Source organism: Guyanagaster necrorhizus (assembly GCF_019112545.1).
Source record: "Guyanagaster necrorhizus MCA 3950 unplaced genomic scaffold BT62scaffold_11, whole genome shotgun sequence".
In the NCBI taxonomy this organism is placed as follows: Eukaryota; Fungi; Basidiomycota; class Agaricomycetes; order Agaricales; family Physalacriaceae; genus Guyanagaster; species Guyanagaster necrorhizus.
Window position 1 is genome coordinate 1,014,584 of NW_025064890.1, and position 13,316 is coordinate 1,027,899.

Here is a 13,316-nt window from a genome sequence, read left to right on the forward strand (position 1 = left end):
ATCATTCGGCGACAACATAAAATAGGATAGGAATCGAAAGATGGTTTCATTAACAGGACGAGTGCAAGTTCTTTACATAACCTACAGTCCCACCTTCGTATCCTCAATATTTCGTAACTCAGGAAGAGTTGGCGTATCCTCGGGACCGATGGTGTACCTAATTGGCGGCACTGAATCAGTGATGGATAATGAAATTTATATATCCTGCTGGGGATGTGTAAGCATGTGTTACCCGTTAATAAACTAGTAAAGCACTTGTAGAAGGGGGCCCCGCGCCAGCATAATTGACTGGTGATGAGTCATCGCATGGGTCCAGCTTCGCCAAATCTGAGTGCTGACGTGAACGTGAGCATCTAAGACAATTTCCCTGGATGTCGTTCAGACAGCGGTAAGATTCTAACGGTCAATTTGCGCAGTTAGGAATTGATCACCGGATGCATGTTGAGTAGCCAAAGAGGGCAAGCTCGACGACTTCCTCACTGGAGCAAAGCCTCATACAAACTACGTCTGAAACAGAGATGCGTGGCTGAAAGTTGTTAAACAAGTCGTCGTGTACCGATGATACCGTGGAGGCTAGACATCAAGTGCAATAACCGGCATCATTGAAAATATTGAGTTCAAATTGCACATGGACTGGTACAATGTTGAGTACTAGTGCAAATATCAAAGTAACAAGTCCTGAAAGGAAATGTCAGTGCTAGCGCAACGCCGTAGGAAATATCAAACATACAGTCATCACTCCAAGATCGATAGGCATGAAATTCACTTTCTCCATCATGCCGTAAATGCCGCTCGGAACTTCCAAGTTCAATTGTCTACCATTTTAAAACAGTTCCTACTGTTCATTCGAGCATGCGGAAACCGAATCTCTGCTACCGTATACTTTCTGTGTCGTTTGTTACTGACGGTTTCTGGCTAGGCACTTCAAACGCACGCTTTGAATTCCCGAATAACATTGATATTGACATTGACATTTAGTAGGTACTTTACTGCACACAACTTTTCTGGTAACTTCCGGAAGCACAATAAAAGAAAGAAAAAGGAAAGAAGATACAATCCGTATCAGAGTAACTACTATCCAAGGACTTAAGAATGGATTTTCCCGACGGTCTTGAGGCATCTCAGCATTGGAACGACTCATGGACGCAGCCTAGACTAACCTGATATCCCGACAGTTGATTCTTCGACTGCTAATTTTTCCATCGAACATTTACTCCCTGAAAGTGTAGTTAGGGACACGGTACTGCGAACCGAGCTCGAACCCACTCACAAAAGGGAGAGGGTGATATCACCGTTGACCTTGGCCTTAATGGCGATCTCAACTTCGAGGTTCAGGTCCAAGCGAAGCTTCAGCGCTTCCCTTTGCTTCCCACCGAGCCTTCCGAGGGAAGGTTGGGTGAGAGCACCGGCAGCGGGGTCGTCGCTACCACTACGAGGAGCGGGGGCAGAGCCAAAGATAGAAGGGGCAGCGGAAACTGAAGACATTTTGTGATATTTGAACTGAAGGTTCGATAGAATCACTTGTCAAATTCGAGGCCTTTTATATGCGCATTCACTACTACGCGTTACAAAAGTGAGTGAAAGTGAACCGATTGTCCCGTTATAGCAACTTGGGTAATCTTGGAAGAGAGTACCTTCAAGATGAACCGCAAGTTCACGAGCGGTCATGAAATTCCAGCTAGTATGCCGGTGGCGTATGCTGCGCTAAACAGATTCTCATAAGTGTGTGATGGGCTATCTGTATGGCGACTTAGGCGGAGGAAATTAAAACGTATCTCGAAAGGCCGCGATTGGTGGTAACTCTTGCCGGTGCGATTGTATATGGTTTCCGAACGGCTCCTCAAAAAACCGAGTTGAACCACAGCCTCCTTGAATTGAACTAGGCTCGGTCGATGCGGTTTCACCCGAGCTGTACCAAAGCGACAGCTTTGTGTGTAGATGGGTAACGACAACCCGTGTCGAAGGGACTCCAAACGGGTCATTATTCTGCACTTGTCAGAAATACATTCTTTTCAGATGTCGCACAAACGTTTCGTGCCTTCGCCAAGGTACTGGATTTCTACTCCGTTCCTCTGCTTGATGTTTCTTCAAAGTCCTTGTGATCTCATTGTTCGGTAGCCATTCGTGTTTACGCTGATGATTATGAAAACCATTTTGGGAGAATCGGGAATCCCGACGTACCGGCTCTGCGAGGTCTCACGCAATATCCGCCGGACTTCAAATTCACTGTAGCCTTTACTCCTTCAAGAGGGGTCGGGTATGGAAGCTGTTTTTATTGTCTTTGTCTTGGCGTAGGCCGGGAAGTAGCGTGGCTCGTTCAGCGCAGTCCTGAGCTTGACGAAAAAAACCTCGGAACGTTTTCTATGGCTATTAGCTTCCAAATGGAGAATGGAATGCAAAGCCAAGAAGGCTTTGTTTACCAATAGAGCAGAGCAGCTTACATGAGCTGTAATTGCCTTGGGAAAAAAACGCAATTGCGCATTCATTCGCGACGGAAGAGCCGGGATGTCGTGAAAAACGTTGGCCGAGAATGGTTACGAGACGGTCTCCTGGCACTAGACACATTCTAGGCTTAATGATTCAAGTTGAAGTTTGTAAGGCAGACGGAAACCGTGTTACACGGGAACGAAGGCCGTGAAACTCTGAGGCTCAATGGAGTTCATGGCCAATTAGCGCTTAGCAACAACTTACTGGGTAACAATCCATTTGCTTTGAGGTCTGGACTGAACTCTGTCAAACGTACCAATCAAAACGCTGAATCTTCGGACAGACCTTCCCCTCCCCACGGAAGTTCCGATTGGAAGACAAAAATATAACCCGAAATTGGGGTGCTCACCTGGTCTTTCCAGCTCACTAAGAGCATGACAGTCCACGGTGAATGCTGGCGAGCGCGGAAACTTTCCGCAATATGTGGGTCGGGTCCGATCAATATCCTTGTTACTCAATACTATTGACTCGCAAATGGTTGATTCTTCCACCCAGTCGCTTGAAAGCTTACGGATCGGTGAATTCCTGTTGCGGCAGAAACCGGCCACCATCACGTGTACTTCGACCACCCACTCGCCTGGTGGCTGTTCATTCCACGTGGCTATTGAATCTTGATTCCATCAGATTCAGTTTGAACAGCGACAATGTTCTCGACTTGGACTCAATGGCATGACTGTAGGTAATGACGCCGAGCCTCGAGTTTTGCGACGATCGTATCACACCCTTCTGACTTCGGATGTAACCGTTGAAGGTACCGCGTACTGCGTGTGGTCATTTTTTCTTCCAAGTTGCTGAGACCGGGGTTTGAGTGAGGGGCATTCTTTCCGAAACGCAGCACGGCAGGCCGTTGAATTCGCATGTGGAAATGGGTAATTGCAAGGTACGAGTTGCTTTTCCTGTGCGTTTAGGTTCTTTTTGAGGCGAAGAACAACCGTAGAAATCTGAGTTGAACCAGCCAATCGGACGGCTTCAGCCATGAGGCTCTTCGACGCTTCACTGCAATGTGCGAGGCCAGACTCAATAGACCAAATGTTAATGTGCTTACAGTGTTAGCAGCTCCGCAGCCAACTCAACATGAGCTTCAACACGAGTGGTACACGCTGTATTTTTCGGGTACGTACGTTTCTCCATACCCCCAGATTATAATGGTCGAGCATTTCCCTTGAACTTGGGCTCCACTCCAAGTGCCGCAATCCATTTCCTTTCCGATTCTTGGTTTCTCCTCTACGAGCTAGGGTACTGATTGAATATATTTATTAGCGCGTGTCAGTCGTCGATAAACCGACTTGGCACGCGTTAATTGAGATTGTCGCCAGTATTGACGCGTCTCGTTTGAGTATGACGTAATATGCATCACCGCGATATGCTCAGAGCTATAACCCGCGGACGGCGTCAAGCGTGACCTCACCTTGCCCTCCTATGCTTAAAGTAGTAGTTCCTTACGGTTTCATGCAACGATAACGAACCCCAGATCACTCTAATTCGCTTCTCCAATGATCTGTCTCAAACGAATGGTGCAGCAAGTAAATGAAGCAGATTTACAAGTACATCCACATGTACTTTACACAATAAGTCAATGCTCTCACAAGTACTTACTTTGAACTCTGCTTGATCATTGCCAGAGCACAAGAAAGTAATTTATCTGACGCTCAACATGCCCATAAGGCATTGACCATGAAAGTAAGACATGTCGCTTCGTGTAGAAGCCCAATCACGCTAACAATGCCACTTTTCAAACATAAACAACAGTGAGAATTGGGCAATCGTAAGTAACTATCATCATATTTCATCAAACACCAAACTATGTAAAGAAAAATCCTTCCAGCACCGAAATCTTCGCAATCAAAAGTCCCAACCATTACGATCCTGCAAGGAAATCCTAAGTACCCCAAATTAACAGAAATGATAAGCTAACCTGACAATCCAACAACCAGTCCTTTTGATCACTCAGATTCGAGATACATTTACTCGCTGTAAGCCAGGATTAGGATACAACGAAAACTGAACAGGCAGGTACTAGCTCACAGGAGAGAAAGAGTAATGTCGCCGTTGACCTTAGCCTGGATGGCGATCTCGACCTCGAGGTTGAGGTCCAAACGGAGCTTCAGAGCCTCCTTTTGCTTTCCAACACCGCCGCGGCCCAATCCCCTGTTGGCAGCGGGGGCGACTTGGTTTTCAGCAGCTGGGGCAAAGGCAGTAGCAGTGGGAGCAAATGAGGTTTGAGGAGAAGACATGATGCTAAAGCTGTAGGTGGCTGAAGAGACTACCGGATACCTCGCCTTTTTATACAACTTTTCAGTGCTACTTCCAGATTAGGAGCAACTAATTTCTAGCCCAACAACCACACCAGAATGGAATAGCTTTCGGCGAATCGCCGACCTCGTCGCAGCAACATAACCCGTTTTAGAGGACTTCTCACGGTAGTAGCGGCTCCGAGCGATTCCTGGCCTTTCATGATGGCTGTCGAACGAATTTCATTTCATAACAACATATTCCAAAATTAATGTACACTCATTACGCGAAACACGAGTTGTCCATGACAATCAAATGATTTATGCCATGTGTCGAGAAAGAATCAAGAATATCAGAATATCAAAGGGTGTGGGGTACCGGGACGCGTCGATAAGCAGAAGTCCTTCTGATTTCATACGTGACGAGAGCAAGAAAATCAAGGCGAAGGCCCGGTGGTCGGGAATAGCACCTTCCATTCTTGTCACCCTCCCGGTGGCTCCGACAAAATTCAAAATGGAGTACCGGGAGACGCGTTTTGATGCGTATTACGTGTGGCCCTTCTTGAATACCGCGTCCATTGACTATTGGTGCGAAAGTATGGTCCAGGCTCGGACTTTTGCTGGCGCTCTTTCCCAGTGTTAGGGTAGTGGAGCATTACGAAAAAACTGGTTTTCAAGGGGGAAACACGCCATCTGACAGCTAGGTCCTCACAGTTGTCAATCCGTGAGGTCTGTGCACACATACGCGCGAATCCAGTTTCCTAAAATAAATGCATTCACCATAAATACCGGGCTCATCTTAAATTCTTAGTCCTTGTGATCTTTGATTGGTTGAAGCAATTTACCTTGTGTCCTCCTTGCGGCCGTTCTCTGAGTATACAAAGACTTCGGGTAATCAAGTCCGATTTCAATAGGATTTGAATTCTTTCCGTCCGTGTCAAACTTGGGCCAAACTTTCGCACGCTGAAGGTAAAAACGAACACCAAGCACACTTAAACTTTCCTAAGCCCGGTAACTATTTGTCTCTTTGCTTCCGAGTCTGTCGTAAAGGCTCCTTCCAGTCGCCTTCAGTCCATTTCCGTCCATGGGAACTTGAATGCCATCTTGCATTTAATACCAGTAAGTAAATGGTATTCTCGACTCCGCCCGACAGAAGTACTGGCTGTTCAAACAAAGGCGGATCATTGATGGAAAACTTGAATTTATACCCAAAGAAAAATAAAACTTCTTTAGAAATTCCGTGACAATATTCTGCGGTTCACAGAGCTATTTATCTCTGTATTACCGCCAGATTCTGAAGACGTACGAGTGACCCACGATCAAAAATCTTGAGCCATTTTCGGATGGTCGGAAGTCGGACCGGACCTTGTCTTACCACCACCACCGTTCTTTTGCCAAAATCGGTACATTGCAACAAGGCCGTCTCGAGTTCCTTCGTTCAATCGTGGAAGCACAGCACCAGGTACCCTCGCCAGAACATAGTAAGTTTTCAGTTGCTTCTTTTTTTTTGAAACGAAAGCGCTTGACGTGTCTCCGGCCCACCCTTAAGCCAATGTGTCGATGGGATCCAAGCGTCAAACTGAGTCGTTTGCGTACAGTTCAATTCTACATTACCAGCCAACAGACCCCGAGTTTCGCAGAAGCGTCCCCAGGTATGACTAGAACTTCCCAGCCTGACTCGGAGCGACCCTCTCGCGCTGTCGGTAGATGAATACAAAGCAAGGTACGCTATTTAGAGTTCAAACCGATTTCCCCGTGCTTGCTTCCACGTTGCGTTTCAACTTCCTACATCTCAAGTTCCCTGATCTTCTTTAGATGCCCCTGACTTTCTCCACGGAGCATTTGGATTCACTCCGACAAGGCGACCTCGAGGCGACCCACTCGATATAGGCCATTCCACACCACGACCTTCAAGTTGAATAAGAACGGGGTAAATAATAGGGACGCTGTTCTCTGAGACAGGTTTTATTCTAAAGTTATTACAGTTTGAATATTGCAGAGATCTCATCAGAAATGTGTCCGATGCAGACTGAATTATCACCGGGAGAACCCTGATCTGCCCTGAGGCCTGATGGTTCATGGCCCGGGCGAGACACGCACAGGACTCGAGGAATTGGATGCGTGAGCCAGTTGATGCCCTTGTCATAGACTGGCAGTGTCGTTATTTTGAAGAAACCATACTATTGAGTTCGCAAATCAGTTGGTAGCGACTTGAACTGATTGATTGACATTGCGTGGATAGCGGATACCTTTCACTACTCTCGCTGGGCCAGTCCTTCCATTATAGCCAGACGTCCATTATAACACGTCTGGCTTATCTCCCTTCGACTCTTCCTCAGGACTGTCATAGGCGGAGGTCCATTTCCTTCCGTTATAGCGTTTGGGGGGGGCAAATCAGCTTTTCGGTACGGTGAGGCCGGTGGCCTCTCTTTCACTCTCCACCAACACCGGTGCTGCATTTTATCGACAAGCCAATCATCCCATCCTGATTGAATTTTTGTTGGATTCTGATTCCTTGCATCTTCAGTAGAGGTTTTTCTGATACCAACGAAGAGTAACGATCCTTCTTTCAAGCTTTGCACTACTTCGAAAGAATCGCCGGTGTTACCTGAGGAGGCCACTTCCATTGATTCATTTTAATTAGTATCTGATCGGGATGCCCATGTTGTCCTTTGCAGATACTCTCGTTTACTTCAGTCATTTTCCTTGTAGTTCAGCACGTGGTTATTACTGGACACAAAGGTACATCCAGTGGTGCTAGCTATGTACGCGTCGCTATCTTTTACCTCCAGCTACAGCACAAATTTTATCGGAAATTTGGCACAAAGGTTGTCAAAAAGTACTCACCTATCCATGGAATGATATCGGCGACAGACTATCATCACCACCAACTATTGTCTATAAGATTCGTCAGCGGACCATCAAACCTCCCACAAACTCGAAAGCACTCACAAAAGCGACAGCGTGATGTCGCCATTGACCTTGGCCTTGATAGCGATCTCCACCTCAAGGTTAAGATCCAACCTGAGCTTCAGAGCCTCCTTCTGCTTGCCCACTCCCTGCTTGCCCGGCGCCACGACAGGTGGAGGTGGGTGATCGAATAATTGGAATTTTTTTTCTTTCGGGACGAAAACGGGGGTATCCCCATCAAAGGAGGACGAGGATGAGGAGGACGACGAGGAAGAGGACGAGGAAGAAGAGCGCGAACGCGTCTTGGTCTTGTTTGAACGGGCGGGGGCGGCCATATTTCTTGTTTCCAATGTAGGAAAGCGGTCATGCTTTTAAACGGGCGGTGGGGTAATGCTGGAATAGTTCTCGACTAATTCTGGCGGCCAGCATGGGACGGACGTACAGTCCGACCGCAGGTTACGGTCGGGTCGGGATCGACGATTACCTGTACATTCCTTGAAATTGTGCCAGCGCTTTCGTGAAGTTTGATCCGAGGGAGCACAACGACAGCGCGCGCACTAGTTTCGAGATTCGTGTTGTTGGAAATAGGCTCGTAAGGGCTGAGCAATCTCGATACATTATCATAGTCGCAAAATCCTGTGACGTCTAATTAAATCCAGAGTTGAAGCAAGCAAGCAAGTACTCTGCGGTCTCCCAGGAACTACGCACCTATGCTTAACGGCCACAGTGAGAGAGGTACCTTGACGCATCACGAGTGTAGGCCACTCGGAATTCCGGAGACTACTAGCGCCGCAGTCTAGATCACTGTAAAATGACTTTTTCGCTCTTGGTTAGAAAGAATAGTTGACTATATTCCAAATGGGACAATGTCATCGAAGCGAAGATGGAGTTTACGAAATAGGGTCTGGCCCTCGAATGACGAAAGCGGATCTAATTTACAGCTTGACAACGGGGGCTACGCGTCCTGAATGTTTCTTCATTTCCCCTCGAAATGGTAACTTCTTCGGGTCCGGCATCCGGCGGGCAAAAAAGTCGTCTACTGCAAACCGAATCAAAACAGTCATGGTTGTCGGCGTCATCGGTGTTGCAGCAGGCGCCGTGGCCATTCCGCTAGCTGCAGTGGGAGCAGCGACGTCTGTAGCAAGTATAGCCCAGGGCGCAGGGAATCAACAAAGAGCTGCGGAGAACAACAACAACAACAACAGTGCACCAAAGGAGGCGGATAAGGATGATCCACGCTTAGCCAAGTTTACACTGTATGCACACTGCAGCGAAGATGCGCCGTTGAAAGAGTTTGTAGAGGACAAACAGGTAGTATTGAGGGATCACAAGGTGAGCAAATTAATTGTTCATGACGATCTGTGAGTTACTGATCCTCGCCAATGCAGCTATACCTTGCTGACCCTGATCAGGAGAAGCGAGAGGAGGGGGGACACGGGTTCGCCGGGTTCTTTATCCAGTACCCATGGAATAGCAAACCGATGGGACTCGTGAGCACAATCCAGCCAGACCCACCCGAGCTCAACTGGATATACGTTGATAAAGATACGCTTATCGTCACGTATGGTGGCAAGACACAGAGTCTGCCGCACATCGTTGGGCCGTGGGATTGGACAGACGACCAGGAGAGGATGACGTTCGAGGGCTGGGAAGGATTTGTAGCACTGGAGGAAAGCGAGGGAATATGGGTGCTGTGTTATGACCAGGACGAAGATTTGCTGGCTGGTGTGAAGAGTGGCAGGCGGATCCAAGAATGCACGTTGACAAGGAAGGTTTTGAATCCTGTAAAATAAAGCATTGTACGCAATTAACCATAGCTCGTATCTGCAGTCTGTCAAACATGCGCCGAAATGTATAAGTCATGTCGGTGGTTGCTCACGTTTCTCCTGTGGCCATGAGCGCGCTCGTCCTTTAGCTTCGTTAAAATTTTTGCAGAGGCATCGAGTTGAAGCGGGATGCAAAGACGAATTCAAATTCAAGAAGCGTCGGGCCGCGGTCACGGTAGTGCAACTTCATCCATGAACGCATATGTTCAGCAACCTGTGGTCTGTCAAGGATTCATCAGAAAGTCATCTAACAATGAGCCAAAATGTATGAATCACGTCGATGGGTGCGCACCTCTCCCTAGACTGCTCTTCCTTTACGATTTTGCAGAAGCATCGAGTTGCAACTTGCAAATCGAGACGCATTCAAATTCAGGAAGTGTCGGGCTGCTGGTGGTGAGTCTAAAGAGGCAATTGGTCGAACAAAGATAATTGCGTTTTTCAATATGTTACAACGAGCCGGCACAAGGATACACTTCGACTACCTTGGAACTTACGCCAAAGTCTACTTTCAGTATATACCAGGAATCATACGGTACGGGACGCGACGTTGGTAATCCGTCCATTGGTCTCCATACTTCTTACTCATATATGTCGCCAGTTCCGGGATGGAGAACGTGAACTGGGTAAACTGGAAGATCCCATAGCTGATGGTGGCAGAGATAGAGCCGGTAGCAAGAGTCATCCCGCAATGCCATAAAAGGTAGCCCAGATAGTTGGGATGTCTCCTGTTGGAGGTGTCAGATAATGGGCACGTTTAAAATAAAAACAAGACGCCTACACGAAGCCAAAAAGACCTGTATCATCAACTTTGCCTTTATTCTCCAGGTTTGCCTTGAAAGCCTTTCGTGATTCTTCAGCAACGATTTCCATGGTGATTCCTGCTGCAAACATTCCGAGTCCGACCCATCTGCATTAGAGGATCAATCGAAAGCCGGTCAAGACGGTCAAGAAACGTACTGATGCCACCCCAATGCCGATGCCCATCCTTCAAAGCTATCAGCGGGGATGCTCAGCAGAGGGGACGCCTTGGACAGCGTATAAGCCGCGACAAATGTGTTGAAAGTTGACGCAACAGCATTGTAGGCGCCGACGAACAGACTTGCAGAAGGCGGGAAATACGTTGAGTCGTTGGTGAACGTCACCCAGTAGCACTGTAATGCCAGTCAGAAATTGCAACCACTTTCGAGTTGTAAACTCACATGACGAAAAGCGGCGACCGAGTACATCCCCATAAGCAAAGTTGGTACTGGACCAATACCGTTCCCTGATACCAGTGTTCTAGCTGGGTTAAGAATCCCGACGCGTACAAGCGCGTTGGCAGCGTATCCTTTTTCGAAGAGCGTGTACTGGAGTACGGGGCTGCGGTCATATATGAGTACCAGCGCGTCTCATTCAAGTGCTAGGACTCACTCGGCGGCGCGTAACGCAATAAATGTAAGCATTCCCGAGAGGGAGCGCTGATTGCTCCCTCGAACCATTGGAAGAGAAGAGTCGGACATGGTGGTAGTGATAGGAATGGATGTCTGACCTGATCAGTGCTTATAAACGCCCTCGTAGCTTCGATGACGTCGCCTCCGATCGATCCACAAATATAGAACATCTCCAGCTCCTGAAAGGCTAAAATTAAGCAGCGCAGAGGAACCTCCCAAAATATTAGCAGAGGACTCAACAGACTCTGACACGAAGTCGGAGAACATGGGCATAAACCTGTTCAACCTCTAGATTTCGTCTGGATGACAACTCAGCTCCTCAGGGAAGGATGAGTAGGATGTTTCTTCTGGTGGATGTTCCTGAGCAGAAGATTATAACCATTTCCGTCGCGCAATTGCAAGCGTGTGCCACATAACCCAAGAATCAACAAGAAAACATCGGAATGGAACGCAAGAGCGATGTCTAGTGACAGCTCTTGTATATTTCTGTATTTAAGAGAGTTAACACGTGCAGTGTAAGTCGCGTAGTAAGAACCTGAATTGCCTCCTGACTGGAGCTGGGATAGTTGGTGACACGGAATTTGCCGGCAGTAGATTGCCGAATCCGTCAACGCTTGGCAAGAGCATCTCAGAAGTTCCTGCCAAATAATAGTGCATATAGGACTTTACATCCAGTATCACCATGCGTGCTGTTGAGCTCTTCGTAGTCCTCTTCTTTGTCGTTGTGGCTCCCGACGTCCTTTCAGAAAGTCCAATGACTTGAAAACGTGCTCCCAGTCCAGATTCTGCCGCCGACGACGCTCCGTACCGTCTTGGGGATGCCTTTACTCCGTCGACACATCGACAGTCTCTACCGGTGCAATGACGACAGCTGCGGTTAGATCATCATCTGTACCTTGATATCAAGGTGCATGAAGATGGCAATTGTCCGAGTGCGGATGGACGAGAAAGATGGTCTACGGAAGAGATACAACGAGGCCGCTTCATGGGCGTTGGTCACAGAGCCTCCGGTACTAGGCAGTTCAATGGAGAAGGATTTCCACCTGCACACGAGGATCCGTCCATCGTCGTCGCGTACGAGCCATTGCGAGTGATTTTGAACAGACTTGCACATAGCATTTTCGTACTAAAAGGCCGGTGCGGGCAGATGTTGGGTCATAGGTACAGATGCAGACAGAGAACTCCTGCGCCTAGTTAGAGGGTGGAACTTGAAGAACAGGACGTATACTGGGACGAGACATTCAATTCTGGGACAGATTCTAAGTCGAAAGGTGCGTTTGTACTTTCTTCGAGACTGGTTCTGACTATACTTTCAGGTCCTGAATTCCTTTCGCTGTACATCGTGTTCCCTAACCATGGAACTGTTTATAGTATCTTATAACATACTACCCTACCAGTACTATCCAGTACTACAGAGGATAGCGCTACTTTCAGCGGATCCCTTTGTAGTACATCGACGTATTCGAATACCCCGCCTCGTGTCACAGCGGTTCCATCTCCGTTATACACGCATGCACGGGCACTTTATGGGTTCTACCACCTTCAATGCCGTAGCTTCCAAGACACTGGATTGCCATACATCATCCCACTCCCAAGTCTTCACATTCCCACGGGATGTCTGAGTCTGTTATCATGGATATTTTCATCCGGGTTTCAAAATCGTTGATATGCTCTTCTTTGACTCCTCCGGTTCACTCGTTAAGCCCATCATGCAAAAGGACACCGTTACTGCACGAAGAGATGTGCTTGACTAGGGAGCAAGGCGAGGCAGAGAACTCTGATGACTCAGATCGGCAAAATGGGGGCGCCGGCTGGTTACGAGCTAGATGCAAGAATGGCCTTGCTGCAATCCGATTCACAGGCAAAATTGGATGGGTTCGGCTGGATTGGACAAGATATCTAGCAGGCCGAGCATCTGTGTGATAATAGGCAGACAAACGAGATTCCCACTCTCTCTCGTACACAAGGTCCGTCCTATTTAATGAAAGTTATTAACAGACGTAACTTATCGAAGCCGTAAGTTCGAACGTAAGACGATCTCTTGAAACTAGGGGGAAAGGATTAAAAATATGCTCAATTGAGAAGCCTTGCAAATCTTGAGTGGTGACAGTATGTGTTGCTGTCTTTACATGATCCTCAGCTTCTCATTCTCACCAGCCCCACTTTCCGACCTTACCCAGACCCACGATGTGCGTTTTAGAGAAAAGAAAGCGGTGACGCCTAACACATTTCTATGAAGTGCATTCAATTACGAGACTCGATATATCCAAAACCGGGGTTTGTCGACTGATTCCAAGCACGTATTCTGAAGTGTTATATTCTCTCGGTGATGACTAAATAGCACTTCATATTGTAGGACGCACCCGTTCAAATCTTTCTATTAATTTCCTCGCAGCGTTTTCACCGGGACTCTGACTACACATGATCGGGGG

General features: G+C 47.6%; 7 protein-coding genes across 7 annotated transcripts; 3 read left to right on the top strand and 4 right to left on the bottom strand.

Moving 5' to 3' along the window:
• Positions 1 to 1,210: 1,210 nt before the first annotated feature.
• On the bottom strand, positions 1,211 to 1,485 carry BT62DRAFT_1005351 (uncharacterized protein; the record flags this gene model as incomplete). The annotated part of the gene is made up of 2 exons (XM_043177138.1): positions 1,211 to 1,243; positions 1,300 to 1,485. The coding sequence occupies 2 exons, from the start codon at positions 1,483 to 1,485 to the stop codon at positions 1,211 to 1,213; spliced, it is 219 nt and encodes a 72-aa protein (XP_043040454.1).
• Positions 1,486 to 1,664: 179 nt separating this feature from the next.
• BT62DRAFT_1005352 (uncharacterized protein) lies at positions 1,665 to 4,721 on the bottom strand (the record flags this gene model as incomplete). Its single annotated transcript, XM_043177139.1, has 9 exons — positions 1,665 to 1,986; positions 2,030 to 2,133; positions 2,182 to 2,195; positions 2,442 to 2,555; positions 2,744 to 3,071; positions 3,219 to 3,483; positions 3,533 to 3,555; positions 3,609 to 3,726; positions 4,513 to 4,721. The coding sequence occupies 9 exons, from the start codon at positions 4,719 to 4,721 to the stop codon at positions 1,665 to 1,667; spliced, it is 1,497 nt and encodes a 498-aa protein (XP_043040455.1).
• A 1,340-nt stretch (positions 4,722 to 6,061) lies between these two features.
• Positions 6,062 to 6,608, top strand: BT62DRAFT_1005354 (uncharacterized protein; the record flags this gene model as incomplete). Its single annotated transcript, XM_043177140.1, has 3 exons — positions 6,062 to 6,199; positions 6,268 to 6,417; positions 6,534 to 6,608. The coding sequence occupies 3 exons, from the start codon at positions 6,062 to 6,064 to the stop codon at positions 6,606 to 6,608; spliced, it is 363 nt and encodes a 120-aa protein (XP_043040456.1).
• Positions 6,609 to 7,666: 1,058 nt separating this feature from the next.
• BT62DRAFT_1005355 (uncharacterized protein) lies at positions 7,667 to 8,377 on the bottom strand (the record flags this gene model as incomplete). Its single annotated transcript, XM_043177141.1, has 3 exons — positions 7,667 to 7,996; positions 8,071 to 8,264; positions 8,311 to 8,377. 3 exons carry the CDS (start codon positions 8,375 to 8,377, stop codon positions 7,667 to 7,669), a joined length of 591 nt encoding a protein of 196 aa, XP_043040457.1.
• Positions 8,378 to 8,690: 313 nt separating this feature from the next.
• On the top strand, positions 8,691 to 9,421 carry BT62DRAFT_893792 (uncharacterized protein; the record flags this gene model as incomplete). The annotated part of the gene is made up of 2 exons (XM_043183158.1): positions 8,691 to 8,960; positions 9,017 to 9,421. 2 exons carry the CDS (start codon positions 8,691 to 8,693, stop codon positions 9,419 to 9,421), a joined length of 675 nt encoding a protein of 224 aa, XP_043040458.1.
• A 305-nt stretch (positions 9,422 to 9,726) lies between these two features.
• BT62DRAFT_94795 (uncharacterized protein) lies at positions 9,727 to 11,074 on the bottom strand. The gene is made up of 5 exons (XM_043188046.1): positions 10,865 to 11,074; positions 10,654 to 10,813; positions 10,412 to 10,605; positions 10,233 to 10,361; positions 9,727 to 10,179 (listed from the first exon to the last, which is right to left on the bottom strand). The coding sequence occupies exons 1-5, from the start codon at positions 10,951 to 10,953 to the stop codon at positions 9,963 to 9,965; spliced, it is 789 nt and encodes a 262-aa protein (XP_043040459.1). The 5' UTR covers positions 10,954 to 11,074; the 3' UTR covers positions 9,727 to 9,962.
• A 492-nt stretch (positions 11,075 to 11,566) lies between these two features.
• Positions 11,567 to 12,506, top strand: BT62DRAFT_1005358 (uncharacterized protein; the record flags this gene model as incomplete). The annotated part of the gene is made up of 6 exons (XM_043177142.1): positions 11,567 to 11,608; positions 11,662 to 11,760; positions 11,792 to 12,021; positions 12,085 to 12,155; positions 12,201 to 12,247; positions 12,300 to 12,506. 6 exons carry the CDS (start codon positions 11,567 to 11,569, stop codon positions 12,504 to 12,506), a joined length of 696 nt encoding a protein of 231 aa, XP_043040460.1.
• Between the last annotated feature and the right edge of the window lie 810 nt (positions 12,507 to 13,316).